The sequence below is a fragment of the Hippocampus guttulatus genome, chromosome 7 (genome assembly GCF_054856545.1).
Source record: "Hippocampus guttulatus isolate MCC_2025c chromosome 7, RoL_Hgut_1.0, whole genome shotgun sequence".
NCBI lineage: Eukaryota > Metazoa > Chordata > Actinopteri > Syngnathiformes > Syngnathidae > Hippocampus > Hippocampus guttulatus.
The window spans coordinates 15,569,550-15,588,305 of record NC_141267.1 but is presented as its reverse complement, the minus strand read 5'-3'; the positions used below and the strand labels follow the sequence as shown (position 1 = coordinate 15,588,305).

The window sequence follows — 18,756 nt, the reverse complement described above, 5'->3', positions numbered from 1 at the left end:
GCAGCAGCCTGAGTGTGTGTGTGTGTGTGTGTGTGTGTGTGTTTGTTTTTTCAGCCGGCCACCCACTAAACAAGGTGTCAGTGGGAGTTTGACGGCAGAGTGTTCCTGGCATGTTGGGCTCTCGTCGGCTCACCAGGAAGGATTATTGGATTGTCGCGCTGGCTGCCAATTTCCGACGAGACCAAAGAGAGCAGCAGGAGTCCATCTGGACCGCTCGACTCGATGGGGAGTGTTGATAAGAGATCAGAAAGAAACTTTTCGGGCTATGTACAGCAAAAAGAGGGGCTTATGTGAACTCTTCCACTTACTTTTTACTTATGGACCTTTTAAGGACTTTTGAGGGCTAATTTAGCCATTTTTAAGGACTTTTTCTCCATTCAGCAGGGGATTTACGGTGGATTTAATGAACAGAAAGCCACATATCACTGAGCTGGTGTTCAAATCATTGCTGCCAAAGGAAGGGCACATCTTTATTTTTAGGGGCAATCAGCTAACCCTTTATTTGACATACTGTATGTCAAATTGGCCCAAAATGACCCGAAGTGATCACATGATCATCATCGGAACTGATCGGAGACGGCGGGGTTTGAGGGGAAAGGCGCCAGGCGCATTTTCCGACAAGACTATTAATTGGAAGGGTGGGGAAAATGACATAAACAAATGAAATGAACACCACAGGTTAATGTTTAAGAATTTTATTGATTTTAGATTATTTTTTCCCTGAAAATTAAGGCTAATTAAGAACATAATTTTACAACTTTTTTATGGATTTTTATTAACTTTAAGGACCCGTGGGAACCCTGGATTGGGGTTAGGGTGTCTGGGGTTTGGGCAATTTGGGTTTGGGCGTTCAATAGACTTCATGGAATAGAAAATTTGAAAGATAAGTGGTAAATCTGCTGGTAGCTTCATGAGCCTCCATAAGAAACTTTGGACTTTTTTCTCCAGTGACAAAAATTCTCCATATCTTTCACTCACCAAAGTCTCTTCTCAGCACTGTAAATACTCTTGCCTCAGTCGATTGTGTGTGGCTGAGAACAATTTAACGCACGGAACGCCAATCCTAAGTGACAGAAAGCAGACTACCCGACTTGAGGGACTGCGAGCGAGATTTGTTCAGGCAGTGCAGGGGGGGGGGCTGGGGATATGAACCGAGCACCCTTAACTGGTGTGTTTATAACATTGCTGTACATTACATTAAACAACACTGCAGCGCTGCTCAACTTCGTGCTTCGACTTCGCTTGTGTAAACAGAAAATGGCAGATCTTCTGCCAAGTCACTGCTGTTGCTACTCATGGTAAATGAACTCAACTGTGGTGTAACAGTAGCACCGAAATATGAATAGCTTGACCCGTTTTCGGAAACTCACATTAAATTTACTTAGTTGTGGAATTTCAAATATGATGAGTCGGCAGACACTCCAAAAACACCAATATGTGTGCACAAGCAATCCCCGCACCCCAAAAAAATAATAAACCCCTAAATGCTTTACCGCAATATGTCCCCTTTAAAAGGATGCTTTGACACACATCCGCTCGGTTGCCTCCTCTCACCCACGTGCACACACGCTCGCTTAGGCCTCTCACGCTGACACCATGCTGCATCAAGTCTGCTCTATCCTACTGATGCCTTGCTATTATTATTGTCTGATGTCCGCGCATCATGCTTTATTATCTGCTCATACATACTTAGTATGTATTCAATGCAGCTCCATTCATACAGACATCAGCGCATACGTCGCATGCACGAATGCATAAAAGTTGTCAACGCTCGTGTTAATGCACTCAAAAGGCCGATGTAGGAAAAGAGAGGGGAAGTATATTCAGTCAAAGCAGGCAGTGGAGAGTTTGGCGATACACGGAGGTGCAAGGGAAGTAGGGAATTGGGGTTGGACGCTTTCTCGTAGTCCTGGATTTCTCAAAACCTTTTGAACCTGGGAGCAACGTACCCCTCTCTGGGTAAACATCCTCACTAGCGGTGAACCGCACCCCCTTGCCGCCGAACACTGGCCCACAGATGGGGGCGGAAGGAGGGTGTGCACAGAGAAAGGAGAAAAAGAACATTAAAGACAAAAACGGGACTGCTGCTTTGACAGGCCATGTATGTGGTACCTGGGCCTTCAGTGGGAGCTTACCCGATTCAATCCACCTCTTAGTAAGAACACTATCGCGTCACGAAAATAGAAACCATCAATGCGATACACAAATGTAATATAACAGCACACTGTAAGAATGAATATTTATCTGATAACATTTAAATAAAATGCAGGACACTCACCAGAAGCGCTAAATATTTCCGTATTTTCCGCAGTATAAGGCACTTCGGAGTATAAGGCGCACGTTCAATGAATGGGCTATTTTAAAACTGTTTTCATATGTAGGGCACGCCCTATTATAAGGCGCATAGAAGCTACAATAGTGGCTGCATTTGCATTATGCATCCACAAGATGAAGCTCCGCTAAAGGGAACACAATACAGCTTTATTTATATCGGGCTTTCACAACCGCTGCAGCAGAAACAAAGCGCTTTCCAGAACATTTAAAATACAATCACCAAGAAATCACAATATTGATCCATATACAAGGCGCATCGGATTATAAGGCGCAATGTCGGCTTTTGAGAAAATTGAATGCTTTTAGGTGCGCCTCAAAGTGCAGAAAATACGGTAAGTGCGTTTTTGTGTTCAGACCTGCCACAGACATGTTTTGCTCCTCGCAGTTGGCTCTAACAACTGTTGCTCTGACCAACCAATCAGAGTCCAGCTAGCTGGCAGTTTGAGGCTAATTGGAAATCTCATTGGATAATTTAAAAAAAAACAAAAAAAACTTCTATTGCTAAATGTTACACAGGCCAGCACGACTGATTCTGAAGGTCCTGTGGCAGCACTTGGAGCTTAAAATTTGATTGGCAATCACACCAGCAGAGAAGGCCTTTTGAAGCTCAAATAGAGTGCACAACTGTTAAAAATGTTCCCACTCCTGCACTTGAACAGTTTTTCTAGCAGAGGTGCTCGGGGACATGACGGCTGTTATGTGATCGCTTTACAGCCAAATAAATGGAGGCTGAACGGTGAACAAGGGACAAACTGTAGGATGGATATTTGTTCTTTTCATTGCAAACAGCGGTTGGACTCTGTAAAAGAAATCCTCTGTGTGTCCCCCCAGGCATTGAAGGCTACCAAGAGACTCAGTATTTCAGACGATTTGTCTCCCACAGCTTGTTTTACCGAGCATATTTTTCGACTACAGAGGGCTGCGTTTAGGAAACACTAGAATGGCACCTCAGAGGAGGACCCTGCAACCACTGCGGACCAGAAAATGAACTTTGAGAGAGGAAAACAAAGGTCAATCAAGTTACCTTGTGTATTCTGTGACTGGACAAAGGTCTTAATAAGTTTGTCTGTGGCCTGTGTGTAGAGGGACAGGGCGTAGTGAAGGGACAGCAAGTCAGGGCTCTTTTCCAGGAACGTCTTCTTTAGACCAACGCCACCAGCGTGGAAATATTGCTGACAAACACAAAGGGAATAGCTGTTAACCAATGGCCCCATATTGGAGAACCATATTATACAGTGGTTTGTGAATTTTTGATGTGTGTTTGTGTCGTGCAACTGGCAACAGGTGTAAAATTGCCCAACACCAAACAATTGTCACATTGCGCTGAAACAAACAAGGTGCAGAGTTTGAAGTTTATGTCATAGGTGAAATGACATGATTCTTTCTTGTGACTGGATCCAGGATTTAATTGGATTAACCATTACTACTTGTCTGAGTCTATTTTGTTATAAATCAGCATGTATTGTATTGTATTTCTGCTCTGCGTTCAGATTGATATAGGGCAAGTGCATCATACATGTTGAGCAGTGTAATAATAAGAGACTGCAGTCAATGTATTCATACCTTGATGGTGTCCAGGGCTAGTTCTATGACTGCGCACTGCTTGGGCGTTAGAGCTTTGGCCTCTTCACGAACCATGTGCTCCTGAACACGAAGTAGTACGATTAGAGACTCTTGAATTACCACAAAAAAAAAAGACAATAAGGAACAAGCTTTTAGCCCTGCGGCATAAACAAAAATGTGGTTTACTTGATAGATTAGATTTTCCCAATCCCACGCGTCATGTTCTCGTCTATTCTTAGCATTTTTAAAAATTACATTTACAGTTTGTAAATGTTTGGATGAGCTCCATGTTGAACTGACTCCTGCTTCAGTTTTTTAGAAAAAAAATTCACGCACATTCGAATTGGTATTCAGAGTTGGTCTGCTCAAGCCCACACAACCTCATCATGCATACCTGTCAACTTTTCGGAGCGCCAACCTGTATAAACTACCAAAAAAATCCTTATAAAGAGCAAAAAATCCTTATAACATACCAAAGCATTTTATATGTCAAAATAACGCCAGAATAAAACTCACGAAATGTTCAATGATATTTATTGTAGATCTCCATAATACAATGTCTGGTTAATGTCTAATCATCATTCTACTTAGTGGCATTACTGTGTTCAGAGTTGTATTCCTGCGTTACTTTTTTCACCAACTCCAAATGCTGCCCATCGGCTCGAAGTTACAGCATCAATTCATATTACTTTGGAAATGAAAGCATTCGAGTAGACCAGCACCATTCTGGGCAAAAGCAAACGGAACTACCTGTTAGGGGGAAAAAAAGAAGGAAATTTTCAGAATCCGTATGATTTGTGCGATGCGGCCATAATACGTAAGATTCACCACAAAATCCGTATGAACTATGGCTAAACCATATGAGTTGACAGGTATGATTCAAGACATTCTTTTTTCTGTGAATATTGCAACAAGAGCAGTAGCAAATGTAGCTTTTGTGTGACTGATTTCCGACAGTAATGTTATCAGTTTTTTTGTTCTCTCGTATTCATACGCATTCTGCCTTCCCCGAATGTGTTTAGCTCAGCAGACAGCTAGCTATTCAGCAAATGAGAGGCAAAGTGTTTGCTTCAATCTGGTAAACACAGCATCACTGCCACTGTCATTCGTGTAAGTCTGCTAGCTTAATACTAGCTATCAGTGGCGATTGCTCTCGGACTGCAAGGGAAGCTCAGCTTCCCCTACAATGTCAAAGAATAAGTGATCACAGTATATGAATGTAAATTTCCTTGTGTGTACATCCATCCATCCATTTTCCGAACCGCTTGATCCTCACTAGGGTGGCGGGGGGTGCTAGAGCCTATCCCAGCCGTCTTCGGGCAGTAGGTGGGGACACCCTGAATTAGTTGCCAGCCAATCGCAGGGCACACAGAGACGAACAACCATTCATGCCCACACTCACACCTAGGGACAATTTAGAGCGTCCAATCAGCCTGCCATGCATGTTTTTGGAATGTGGGAGGAAACCGGAGCCCCCGGAGAAAACCCACGCAGGCCCGGGGAGAACATGCAAACTCCACACAGGGAGGCCGGAGCTGGAATTGAACCCGGTACCTCTGCACTGTGAAGCCGACGTGCTAACCACTGGACTACCGAGCCGCCTTGTGTGTACATGTCATTGACGAAATATGCGCTACAACGTGCTCAACTTTTGTTCCGAATCAGCTTCTTCTTACGACACGACACCCTTCTCATTCATTTCCGCAGGTTCGTTGTGCTTTAAACGGTGGACGCTGAACTTCCACTGAGCGTCGACTGCCCGGACGCCGAGTCTTGAGAGTTTCAGGGTAGGTTGACGCAACGCGTTAAACGGAGACGAGTCATTGAATACAAGCTGGTTTTTGTCCCGCCCACGGACGCTCGGCGTCTCTGGGACTGGATGGCAGTGGGCGGTTACCGGACGGTCAGTTTTTCTGCATCAGATTGGATGATCTGTCTGAGCCTCTGTTCCAGTTTGATTGACATCGAAATGAGCCAATCACCAATCTTTTAGTGGAGGCATCAGTGGGAGCACTTTCAATTCTCATTCTGTTCTAAATTGAACTGGAGACGACTTCTAATCCTCTTAGCGACATCCTCTTTGTTGAAAACGATAAGCGACGAATTAATCTTTTATTACTGGTGAGTTTTATTGTAGTTGCTGTAGTTGTAGGACACTAGTTATGTTTCTGGAAAAGACGCCTTGTTGGTATGACAGGGTTACAGATAATTTTCTTGAAAAGGAACGGAGAGTAGAATTCGCGTTTTTGTAAACGGGCACATTTTATGATGTCGGCAAAAATTGAGCTTCCCCTCCTTGACAGACCAGCATCCGCCACTGCTAGCTATAATATAGAAAGGCTAACAGAATTTCATCTCTACTGCAGTAATTTTACACCATCAAACGACGGGCAGTGATGCATGTAAATCCATATCCAACAATACTCAGGCAAATATTCTCTCTGTTCTGTGGAAACAATTCAAACCGCTGGAGATTAGCTTGCGTATATCTCTCTGACTAGCTACTTGTTTGTTTGTTTGTGTATTGTTTTTTGACAGTAGTCAAACACCGTTGTCATATTACTGCCCCCCTTAGGCTAAGAGAGGCAAACCTGAAGAGGCAGTGTGGCTTATAAAACGTAGCTAATTTAGTTGGTGCGGTTTATACAGCAATGCGCTCAACAGACTGACTTTTACAATATATCAACGAGGGGGCAACTTAGAAAAGAAACGTTTGGCAGCACCTTCAGCTTGGACAGTTGACCCAGCTCCTTGGCAGCGTTAAAGATGAGCTGAGTGCCCTGCGGGGAGAAACAGAGACAAGGAGAAAAGAGAAGAAAGAGAATGACTGTAATGATGTGCGTCTAAAAGTGGGTGATCATGATAAAAGTACAGTACAAGGCAGCATTACACAGAAGACAGCGACATACATAAACAGTCACCTCTTTACAAAATGTCTGACTGTTTTTTCCCTCCATGTTCCAAAGCACTTGGCTGCCCACACATAACATCCACGCACAGTGAATACGGACACACATGTATAACTGGAGATAATTAGTTATTTAACACTAGTGTGATGCATTTAATCAAAGTCCATCTTCATTCTGCTGAGTGAATAAATCACTATTTGTGCCTCAATATACACATTGGACAACACCAAAGTTATGATTTTGCCTTTATACACTAATACAAATGATCTGTAAGACTCGAGCGGTAGACAATCGTAGCTCCAACTACCAGGACACGTGCGTGAAAATCAATCATGACCATGTGCTGACATGCAGCGGTAGTCTGAAAATTTTGGGTTAACTGGAATGTTTTTGAGGAATTTCAGAATAAAGTTCTCCTAGGGAATTAACCAAGTCCATACCGGTCAGAATAAAACTGGGTTCACAAGACAGATGTAAGACACAAAATTATAATTTAATTTGCCATAGTCACGACTGCTCATTCTTCGTTTTTTTTTTTTAACCCACTCAAACCCCTCCACTCTGCCAGTCTATCACGCCAACCTGCTCAAGGCCCTCCTAATCCCCATCATCTGTCAGATTGTTCAGTACGCCCCCATGCAAAATTCTCAAGCATTTTTCTGTCTAGTGATCTTCCGTTGATGAACCTGTCTGCCCAAAACTTTCCTGCTTTGTCATTCTCCCGCTAAACCCATTAGTGTGCCTGCCGACCAGCTGTTATTAAACATCAATTCCAACTACAGCATTCACGTGGCCGGGTGTACTGTTATTAAGATTCCACACACACTCTTGTCAAAAAATTGCCTCACCACCGTCATTAAAAATTACGCAAGTAGCCTCCAGAAATTAACGTATTCTACATAAAACAGTAAATGCCATACTTTGTGAAACCACTGAAAAATTACACTTCAATCACGTCCAGATGTTTACATCAAAACCACTGTGGTAGTTTATTAAAACAAAATAATTAAAAAAAATGTCCAAATACTTCTGAACCTCGTATGTCAATAAAGTGCGGCTGAAGGGTTCTGCAGGCAGTTACCATTTACTCAACTCATTTCTGGGTTTATAAACAGAGCAATGTTGCGTGAAAACAAAAGGACGGGTTCGAAAAACCAAATCCAAACTTCCACCACTGTTTCAATGGGGAGCTGAGGGAGAGAGACAAAGACACAGAGAAGAAGACATGGAGGAGAGAGAGACGAGACATTGATCTGAAGTGGTTTAGTCCTTACGTCGCTGTGAGAAGCGCTCTTCAGCCTCCCCTGGAAAGAGAGCATGTGGTTAATATACGGAGCACTCGCCAGTTGCTGCACTCTCATTGGCTAGATGAGGCAACATTTTGGGACGTGGTCTCATTGCCACAAGTGGCCCCTCATGTCATTTAGCACGCTCTCCAAAGCAACCGCTGTCTGTCCATATGAATCCCCTATGACACTCATACAAATGTGCGTTATTGGCTTTATTTGTTTTAACTCAAGTTTCACACGTAAAAGCATCATAGCTCATGTGTATCGTTTAAAAAAAAAAAAAGCAAAAAGCTTTTGTGTGGAAGAGGAAAAAAATACACTTTACATGTGTTTCGGGTGAATCTATCAAGAACATGGCTATATTTGCATAATATAATTGGAACTTTTTTCGAGAAGGCTCCCCCAAAATATCACAAGAATTATTTTTTTTTTTAAACATACCATACTACAACTTTTTTTTGGGGGGGGTGATAGTATTTTTATACTTTTGTCGAAAAACAAACCAAAAAAATCTGACTATTCAAGTAAGATGATACTCTGTCATTGCCTATCTCAGGATGAGACAGGGAAATGCTCCTCAAACTACAAATGAAGGGATGAAGCAAATTTGTTGACTACATTTTAATTCTAGATTAGATTTTGCAAATGCTTGATTTTTGTTAAAATGATTTCTTGTAGCTGACCAGTAAATAATTTTTAAAAACCTGTGGAGGATATCCACATTATATACCGTACAGAAAATGTAGACATGATAAAAACAACGTAAGATAAAGTTTGAGGTGATGGAGCAGATATTCCTTATTATTTATTTTAAAATATCTTTTAATGTGAAGGCTAGTTTACCTTAAAGGGGGAGAAGCAAAACAGAATTGTTCTTCATATTAATTTAAACAATAGTTCAAGTCATGAACTAAACTTGAATTGAGGCAAATGAACTCTCCTTGGTTATTTCTCCTCTAATCCAAAAATCCTTTTCACTTCAGAATAGTCAACAGTTTAGGTTGTACTGAGATTTTAACTCGCTGGATTCAGAGTCCAGAGTGTGAACCGTTGCGCCACAGAACCACAAATCTGATACCACAAGGGAAAGTCATTACTAGGGAAGGTCACCCCAGACATTGTTCACTTTTTTTTTCTTATGTTGAACATGGTTGTTGATCCATCACCTTGATGGATTTGTGGTTTTGAACCACATCATTATTTAACACTTAACTGCTAATCTTGCCAAAATGCACCTATGTTTATTACGTTCTTTGAATGCCCACCCTTAAGACCACCTTTACATCATCACTAAGAGCGTCATACGATCATTTTTTTGACCCAAACCAAATGAACCTTTTAGTACCAAAATCAGCCTTGCTTGACAACCTCTTGGACCGTATGTGACTGTAAAGCCACTGTGGTTATGAGGGCAATACTGACATGAAGAGCACCGTTATTACAGTCGTCCTGGTGAACAACAGAACATGAGCAAACCGGGGACAGACCAACATGAAAGGTCTGCAGAGAGACAAACAGCACAGTATAGCGTCGTACAGTTCACTGGGAGACGACTGCAGTGTTGAAAGAGATCAGATGCAAGCAACAAACCCACAGAGGGGGAGTTTGAGAGGGGCAACACTTCAAACAGGTGTGAAAAGGTGTGCGGGGGGGGGGGGGGGGGGGGCATCCGAGGGATTTGACTGAGGGCATGGGGTCCCGGTGCATGAGAAGAAAGTAGGTAACACCAGGCACACGAGAGGGGTGCCACTTCCTGTGTGAGCAGCGGACTCAGGAAGAGGAGACCAAAGAAGGAAAGCACTGATTGGTTGAGATTTTTTCTTTTTTTTTTTTTTTTTTTTAAAGAAGGGAAAAGGGGTCTTTTACAACCAGAAATGCACCATGCGTCTGACTTCTCAAAAGACAAAGTAGGACAGAAAAGGAGACGAAGAGAAAAACAGTGTTAATTTTTCTTTTCATCTAAATTTGGTAAAATGATGACTTGATTGCAGTTAAGCACCTTTGCAAACAAAATCGCAAAATCTGAAGTAAGAAAAAAAAATCGGTTTGACATGAATAGCAATTCAAAAAGTGTAAAATAAGGATGGAATGCATTAGTGAAGCTACTTCTCGATAACTGTCACACTATCCGAACATGTGCCTCTATCAGCGACGACAACAAAACAAACAAAAAAACGATTTGGTCATGACTATGATCTATTTTCCTCGTCGACTATGATCTCTTTTCCGTGTCATCGTTGCTTTTTGCTCTTTTTTTTAAATTAACACTGGAAGAAAAGAGCAGACGCCAGAGAGGCTGGTGAGACGGTGAGATGCAGGGTGGGTCCAAAAAAAGACAAACTAACAAACAGGGGGGAGATCGCAGCCACACATAGAAGAAACCAACCGGAAGAAACCAATCACCGCAGACGAACAGACAGACACACACGCAGGAGCGCTGTACTTACAATCATCTGTGTGGGGAGAGCGGTGGGAGCAGGATGTAATAGTAATCACAACAACCAGAAAGAAGGGTCAGTCAAGCTGCAAAGAGCCCCACATCAATCACAAAAAAATACCATCGCAAGTCCAGGAGGGAACCAATTGACTCCGGTCTTAATGACTGGATTCAGAACCAAGCATAGAAGCGTGGAGGACTTGAATATTACTTTGTAACCACATTTTTTTTTTTTTTTACTGTGATATGAGGCTCTTCAAATGATAACCAAACACAAATAGAGCACACATATATGAAATAAAACAAAACAACAGGCTGCTTTCCAAAATGTATACCTTTTATTTTTTGGGGAAGAGGACCACATCCTTTGGGATAAAACTGGCTGACATAGTGGAGAGCAGACCTGAGCTGGTATGCAAATGATTGATATGATGCACTTCTTTTGTGTGAAATGTGGAATATCCTGTGTGCGCGCTTGTGTGGGTTGATTGTTGTCCATATTATTTGTTTATCGGAGACAAAAGAGCCGTCTTGAATCACAGCACTCTCCACACGTTCCGCCCCCATCTTCGTTTCCTGTCATGGCGACTTAACAACAGAAATTGTGTACGGATGTGTTTATTTCCTGTGAAAGCGGAGGCATTTTCTCGCCTTTATTCATGTCGCTGTTCCAAAGGATGACACCGACGCAGAATGCAGCGGGTAAAGAATGTTTCGCGGGGGATTCGTTCCACACTTACCCACTATATGTGAATTTGGTTTTACAGCAAAATAGTGAAATGCTCCCGCATGCTTAAAATTACATTTATACTTCTTAGAATGACATGTCCAAAAATTTCCATATGTATCGGTATTGGTGTGTTGTGACTCGATGAACCACGACAAAGCGCAAGAACACTGTAGTGTCATCTCTGAAAGAGAGGTAGGTATTCCGCAATACCGAGACATGGCTGTGAAGTTTTACAACCTTTACAACAGTTAATTCCCTGTTTTTTTTGTTGTTTTTAACATCTCACCAGATGTGTTAATGATGTTATTGAATCATGTAATTGGTGTGTCAATGTGTGGATTCTGTGTTCAAGACACAGGTAGATAAATGTCTGAGCTACTGTTTAAAAAAGGTTTGTTACTCCAGTGTGTGTGTGTGTGTGTGTGGATGTGGTTTAAACTTCCATGCTTACAAGGCAAAACAATCCGTTGGGATTTGCAAGATTTATAGGTTTATACAGCCGTTTTGATGTACTCCTAAGTGGTGGCTTCTTGTGCGTGTCCGCAATTTGATGCGCACTCACCGTTTGATCGGTGAGCGGCGGCAGGACAATCGTTTTCTCCATGGTGTTCATCACCAGCTTCCACAGCTCCTTCAGCACGCGCTTCAACACTGTCTTCTCACAGATCTTGGCAAACAGAGTCAGGCTGACGAGACGGGGTAAGAGAGACAGAAAACAAGGATGAAAAATTGACAGAAAATAGAGACTCTTGGAGAATACGACTGTGAAAAACAAGTTGTATTATCTATCTATCTGTCAGCTTCTGGTGATACGTGATTGGCCGTTACCTGAGCCTCGACCAACCGTGGCGTCGTTTTCAGTTGACAGAAAATGGTAAAATGGTCGCCGCCTGAGATGGCTAGAAACTGGTGGATTGTGCCGCTAAACGTATATACCACAAACACAATATTAAATAGAATGCTGTGTTTGGACTAGTGAAGGCGCATAGTAGTTATTGTGAAGAAAATTTTGGGATTGACTTCCCCTTTAAACAGAAGCGATCATGGAATCCGAATTGTAAAAATCGTATTAATTCCCATCCGTTATAAATTTGTGACAGACATTTTCAAGTCGCACCATGATCTGAATGTAGGATAAGTGGATTCAGAGCCGAGAGTGCTGACCATTACACCGTGGAACCCAAATGGCTACTACAGGAGGAGCAAGTTTTTTCAGAACGGCACAACTTTCATACGTTTTAGAGTTTTTGTAATTGACTCATAATTGGTGACAAGAGTATGTACACCATTTAACAACGTCATAAAGGCTGAATTTTGAAAGCTTTTCGTATTAGATCTCACTGAATGCAGTGTATACTGTAAACTCCGTGGCCGTTGAGTGAGTGCAGATGTTGTTTTTGATGCAGCTAAATGTAGCTGATTGACTCACTTGCTGTCCAAGAACTCCATGATGGGTTGCAGGACGTTGTCAGCATCCTGGGCCACACTGCTGGCATTCCCGACATTCGACGTTCCTTTTACCTGCGCCAAGATGTCGCCCATCTGCTTCACATTCTCTTCGATATGAGGCTGAAAACTGTTTTAAAAAAGTATTTGCAATGAAATTAAACAAAAGGTCAATGCGGAGTGCACTCAAGAATATGAGTGTGTGCCCCAGTACCTGACAGAAAAGACTCTACTGAGGTCATCCATGACATTGTTGAGTTTAACTTGCAAGTCCTTCAAAATGTCGCTGGCCTCAACACAGAGCTGAACACATAGAAACACAAAGCCTTTTTAGGTCACTCGCAACAAAGTCAATATACAGTTAAATCCAGGTGTATTCAGCACAATATAGGATTTTGACTTATTGCATAATTGTATTTTTATCGCCTACAATTGAATAAACTCGTTTAATGTTGACCAGTCGGGTCAGTTGCCCTAATTAGGAAGGAGGCATTGAGGGGAAAAAAAACAGGGGGACTCACATCTTTTCCACCCATGGCCTCAAACATCTTCTCCAGCTGCACTCTCAACTGTTGGATGTTGTTGATAAGGATGCAGGGCTAGACCAGATAAAATTAATTACTTTGTAAATGACATAATTCTGTCTCTTTTAGCATGAACAACTTTGAAAACAAGGCCCAGATGTGTATTTCTCCTCTTACCACTTTGTCCATGGTGATGTAGTTGGCAAACACCTTGGAGATGATGTCAGCATATGACAGAAGTACGTTGCTGATAGTCTGGATGGAGAATGGCACAGGAAAAAACAAACAAAAAAAACATCCACAGATTTTATTTACGTTTAGTGCTGGTACATACGACAGTGGTGACCCTGGTGCACCTCAAGGCTCAGCCCCGGGGCCCTTGATGACAGAAATGTATTTTGGGGATGACTTAAGTGTGGATGACTGACCTTAGCAAATCGTTTCATATAGTGTCCAACGATTTGCGGATCTGGACACTCTAATTTCCTGATGATCTCAAAGCTCTGGTTGAGCTGGGAAAACACATCCACGACAGAACAAGAGAACAGGGCATGCTCTGATGTGACCTGGAACTGTAATACAGAAAAGACAGATACGAAAAGTATGAATGACAAGAGGAAGGGGAAGATTTGAGGAATCAAATAAATATCTGTCACAAGTATACTCACGACAAAGTCATAAAAACTCATAAAGACACCTGTTTGGTTTGAAGCTGATATTTTGGGGTCATTTTGGCCATTTTCACAGGGGCCCCGCCACAAACAAAAAATAGTTTTCAATTCTGAACAGATTTGGGTCATACACACTTTTTGAGCTTTTGTGCTCACATATGGGCTGACCTCAGCAGCTAAGATTGATTTCCCGCAATAATACATAAAACTTTCAGAAATATGCCCGCATATAGGCAGATAGGTATAGAAATGGGAGTACCAAATTTGTAATTCAGGTCATGGCTTGAAAAGGTTCGTAAAACCCAGTTCTCTACTAGGAAATGCCACCATCTGTATACCCGATATCACAACTGGCTGTTGTTTCATGTCTATTTTTACACATTGAACAGAGTGCTCAGGTGTCCTTCCAGGGAGTCTCGGTAATGAGGTAAGGATAGTTTTCATGCAGTGAAATCTCTGAAATGAAGCAGTTAATTCAGGGTTCTCTTCATAAGAACCCCCTTTATAACGACTCACACAGCTATTTGAAGCGTGCAGGCACATTGCGCATTGCTGTTTCTGTGTTATTAATGCCAAGGAGTCTTTGAAACAGGATATGGGGAAAGAGTGGGAGGAGATGTTGCAAGGGAGGAGGAAAGTGATAGCCCAGCGGGCACTGCGACATCAATTTGATGTTAAAGATTGGTCAAGATTTTGACGACCATGATGAATAGCCCACAGAAGCTTTGACCTCCTTTATGGTTGTAAAAAGGTCTAACCAACGGATCAATCACACATGCAATTACTGCATCATACATTGTGCATCAATATATTCGACATCAAAACGTTGCTGCATAAAACTTGACATCACATTGAAATAATACTGGGATGATAACAGACAAAAGACTTGGCAATACAATACACGGTATAAAATTGCTATGAAACACCGCAGAGATGTCAAATCTCATACAGCGTTTTGTATTTTAAACAGAATTGGCACATGAACATCAATTTAACGTGGAATATTGGATTTTTATGTAATATTGATGTTGAATTGTCATCAGGTTGGCACAGTCTCAAGAACATCTGGTAAGACAAAACGTAAATAAAGCGTATTGTGTTCGCGATACAAGACGGTATCTTTCCATCTGTGCTTTTTTTTTTTTTTTGCTAGTTTGACAACAATGTCAAAATGACATCAATTTCATTATTTGGGTGAAATTGCAAAGAAGCTTGATCTTGAAGTGATATCAAAAGAACATTAAAATCATTACTTGACATCAAATGGATGTCAAAGGATTGATGTCCTATTGATTAACAATTTTAACCAAATTATGATGACAATTAGATTTCAGTGTTTGATGTCATATTGGATGTTGAATCGACATCAGATGCCCACTGGAAGCTTTGAGCAAGCCCAAAAGAGGAGATTACATTCAAACCGCCTGAATTTGGGGGTACTTTGAAAGAAAAAAAAAGAGAAGAGAAGCTTTTACCCCATCTTTCTTGTCTCTCTCCAAAGCGCCGTGGAGGAAGTCCCGAGAAACTTCCTCATTTTCATCCAGCCACTGGATCACGAAAGGCTCAAACCACCTGTAGGGAACGTTTGAATACTTGTGGCAAAAATTGTAGACTTTCATTGCGGCACACTGCAGGCTCCAACTCACGCAGGATACTCAGGCACTCTGCTCTTGAAGAAAGGCAGATCTTTGCAGTACTCGTTGTAAAGCCACTTGACCTTGAAGTGCAGGTTCATGTAATCGGCACTCTTGCACAAGCGGTTTTTCTCATGTTCTGAGAAAAGAAGAACAAGCTATGAATCAAGATTTCGGTTTTTCCCAGATGTCTGCTTCCAAGTAAGCCTTGTATACTGTGCACAATGGTAACCTAAGTGGACAATATTTACAATGTTTACAATACTGCTGAATATTGATGCCACACTTTTAGGGGGAGAAATCCCCCTAAGAGCAACAAATGTTCTACCGAATTCCAACGCACTTTTTGACATATAGACTATACAGTCTTAGGAACATTAGAATTATGAGGTCCCCCCAAGTTGTTGGTGGGGAGAAAAAAATCTATATACTGTACTTCACTCACTGAAGTGAAAAAATATGATAGAAATCACAGAAGCATGTAATTCAAGTTTTAAACACGATTATGTTTTTCTTCTGCCGGAGTTCAATTCTAAACTAATCGTCTTGAAATTGCAAATGATACATAAATCAAGGTGAAAAAAAATGCTTGTGTTTTTTGTTATTGTAAAGTGTCCTTGGGTGTCTTGAAAGGCGCTTATAAATAAAATGTATTATTATTATTATTATTACTGTCATTGGTGCTGTAACAATGCAGGATGGAGCGGCAGCATTGCTCTAAGGAGCAGAGGCTCTACTGTGTTGACTCACCCTCCATTGCATATTTCATGTCCTGAGCAAACAGGTTCCACATCACTTCAGCGCTGATTTTACCCACATTGAGCTCCTGGGGGAATCTGGATGGGAAACAACAGAAGAGAGTGAAAGGAAAGAAAAACAACAGATGGCGATAGAGAATTTGGTAAAGACAGACTGGTTCAGGCAGGGCGTATAGGAGTTCTTGTCTTCCTCAATGATGGAGACAATAAGGGTAATGAGTTTGGACCAGAAGTCTAGATTCTTGATGCTGGGTCCCTGTTCCTCTGGAGGCACTGCACCCTGCTTAGCCTGGATATAAAGAAAGAAAGAAAGAAATAGAACTACCGATACTGTATGCATGACTGATCAATCCAAACAGCAAAAAGGTAGTATACGCTATTCCTGTCTTGAAAACTGAAGAAACCAAAGACATAAATAGTGTAATGGTACAATAAATGTATACAATCTTCCCCTACGCCCGACTGTAATGCTTACAACATAAACCAGAGTGAACATAAAATACACTATTATGAAGATCTGCAGGCAGCTGCATGTGTTCTTGTTTTTTAAGATTTTTTTTTGGTGCTAAAAAAAAAGAAATCCCCCACAAATAGGGAGCTAGCGGCATCATAGAGGGGTCTACTGTAAAAGCAAATTATGCATGTTCTAAATCTCAAGCCTGACATGACATACTTATCTTGTCAAGATGATACTATAAACACCTTCTGTCCCTAACAGAAAATGTCATTGTCTTTGCTTGAAGGCACCAAAGTACATAAAGTCAAGCGCATTTTTAGTCCCTCACTGAGCTGCTCACCGGGTCTGTCTGGTACTCGCGGCTGTAGAGTTCATGGCAGTTGTTAAAGATGTACTCGTAAGTGGAGTTGAGACAGGCTTTGACGCAGTCTTTCACCACTTGGCTTGCTCTGGGTGGAGACTGCAGCTCTTGGACCTGAGTAAACACACACACGCACACACACGTTTTAGTCCATGAACAGAAAAGGACAAAGTCTACAAGAGTGAGAAAGAGGCGGTACCTTCATCCTGAAGAAGGTGATACTGGTGAGGAGGTCCACTGTGGACTTGAGGTCCTGCAGCCTCTCGGGACTGCTGGCAGGGAAGTTGTTCTGCAGTCACACAAGAGGTGTATATATTTGCAATTATATTGACCAGTGTAATTGGCGGCTGGGAAAATGAATTATCGCCACCCACAAATTAAAATAGCCTAAATGATACAGTTTACATGAGACAATGCAATACAGTGGTGCCTTGAGATACGAGTGACCCGGAATACGAGTCATCCTTTTGTCGATTTCATCTCTCTCTCTCTCTTGTTGGTAGCCCCTGATCTAAGCAAACGGTGGTCTAGAAAGCTTCTGTATCTTACTCGATACATGGACAGGTCGATCCTCAGGGAGTTGTGAAGCTGATCAAGGAGTTTGACAAATCGTTCTTTCTGTGGATATAATAGAGCAAAACAAACGATTATCAGGGAATTTGAAGTAAAAACTTGTGAAGACGTATGTGCCAATGAAATATAAACTTAAATGATGTGTTAAGAAATACATCTTCAATGTAGACGTTCTCTGATTAAAAATTACATAAAATGCACATTCATTCCGTACACTTACACTAACTACTGGAATTAATACAAAACTTGTTTCCAAAATTGCATTACATTAACAACACGAGAGGTGTTTTATATAGGTAAATAAAGTAACCAATCATAAGAGGGGAAAAACCCCACAAACATCAGAGGGAACGCCCCCCCACCCCCCACAAACATCATTATAAACATACTTCTAAAAAAGTCCTAATTATATTATTTATTTGCTGATTTTGGCGCTTGATAGTGTGCCTAAGATGGTGTCCAGTGTGTCAAAAAAGTAGCATTGGTTGCATTTGAGTTCCAACACTCACCCCGAAGTTGGACGCAGCAAAGCGGTCTGAGGCAGAGACGTTGTTTGTAGCCTGGGTGGTGTGAGCATAGTAGGCATTTATGTTGGCCAGCAGGGTGCTCATCACCGCGGGCACACCCGGGCACATATACTTAGATGACAGGCAGGCAAAGTGACTGCAAAAAAGGCAAACATATCTGCCTTTTGGAACCGCTTTCATATAAATTCATTAGAATTTCTATGTACGGTTATAGACGCGAACACACGTCATGGCTTGGTAGATGGACTCCACTCCGTAACGCATTGCAAACTCATCCACTATTTCCTGAGGCGTCTCCTCGTAGTACACTTTCCACGCATCATCTCCTTTGGCATCGGGGATCTTCACCACACCCGTGTTCTGGATGTCAGTCACAAAGTGGAAGAGGTTCTGCAGGAAAGAAAAGAAAATAGATTGAGAGAGGAGTTGAGGAAAAGGTCACATGCACGTGTATTAGTTTGAAATGTTTCATTTATATTATGTAACGTGCTTTTTTTTTAATGAATAACTGCACAGAGTTTCATCCATCCAGTGGAAATGGAT

At 41.7% G+C, this 18,756-nt stretch overlaps 1 protein-coding gene across 1 annotated transcript in view; it reads right to left on the bottom strand.

Annotated features, from left to right (window-relative positions):
* unc13a (unc-13 homolog A (C. elegans)) overlaps positions 1-18,756 on the bottom strand; it is a 45,497-nt gene that overhangs the window by 6,275 nt on the left and 20,466 nt on the right. The window contains exons 21-41 of the mRNA XM_086116360.1: positions 18,440-18,603; positions 18,196-18,349; positions 17,663-17,731; positions 17,313-17,402; positions 17,093-17,227; positions 16,451-16,584; positions 16,288-16,373; positions 15,550-15,676; positions 15,379-15,475; positions 13,661-13,804; positions 13,410-13,487; positions 13,230-13,307; positions 12,923-13,011; positions 12,692-12,838; positions 11,825-11,948; positions 10,543-10,548; positions 8,081-8,110; positions 6,621-6,677; positions 3,898-3,978; positions 3,359-3,506; positions 1,950-2,006 (exon numbers count right to left, since the gene is read on the bottom strand). Of these exons, the coding sequence (XP_085972486.1) occupies positions 1,950-2,006; positions 3,359-3,506; positions 3,898-3,978; positions 6,621-6,677; positions 8,081-8,110; positions 10,543-10,548; positions 11,825-11,948; positions 12,692-12,838; positions 12,923-13,011; positions 13,230-13,307; positions 13,410-13,487; positions 13,661-13,804; positions 15,379-15,475; positions 15,550-15,676; positions 16,288-16,373; positions 16,451-16,584; positions 17,093-17,227; positions 17,313-17,402; positions 17,663-17,731; positions 18,196-18,349; positions 18,440-18,603 (2,095 nt within the window). The remainder of the gene's footprint in view (positions 1-1,949; positions 2,007-3,358; positions 3,507-3,897; positions 3,979-6,620; positions 6,678-8,080; positions 8,111-10,542; positions 10,549-11,824; positions 11,949-12,691; positions 12,839-12,922; positions 13,012-13,229; positions 13,308-13,409; positions 13,488-13,660; positions 13,805-15,378; positions 15,476-15,549; positions 15,677-16,287; positions 16,374-16,450; positions 16,585-17,092; positions 17,228-17,312; positions 17,403-17,662; positions 17,732-18,195; positions 18,350-18,439; positions 18,604-18,756) is intronic.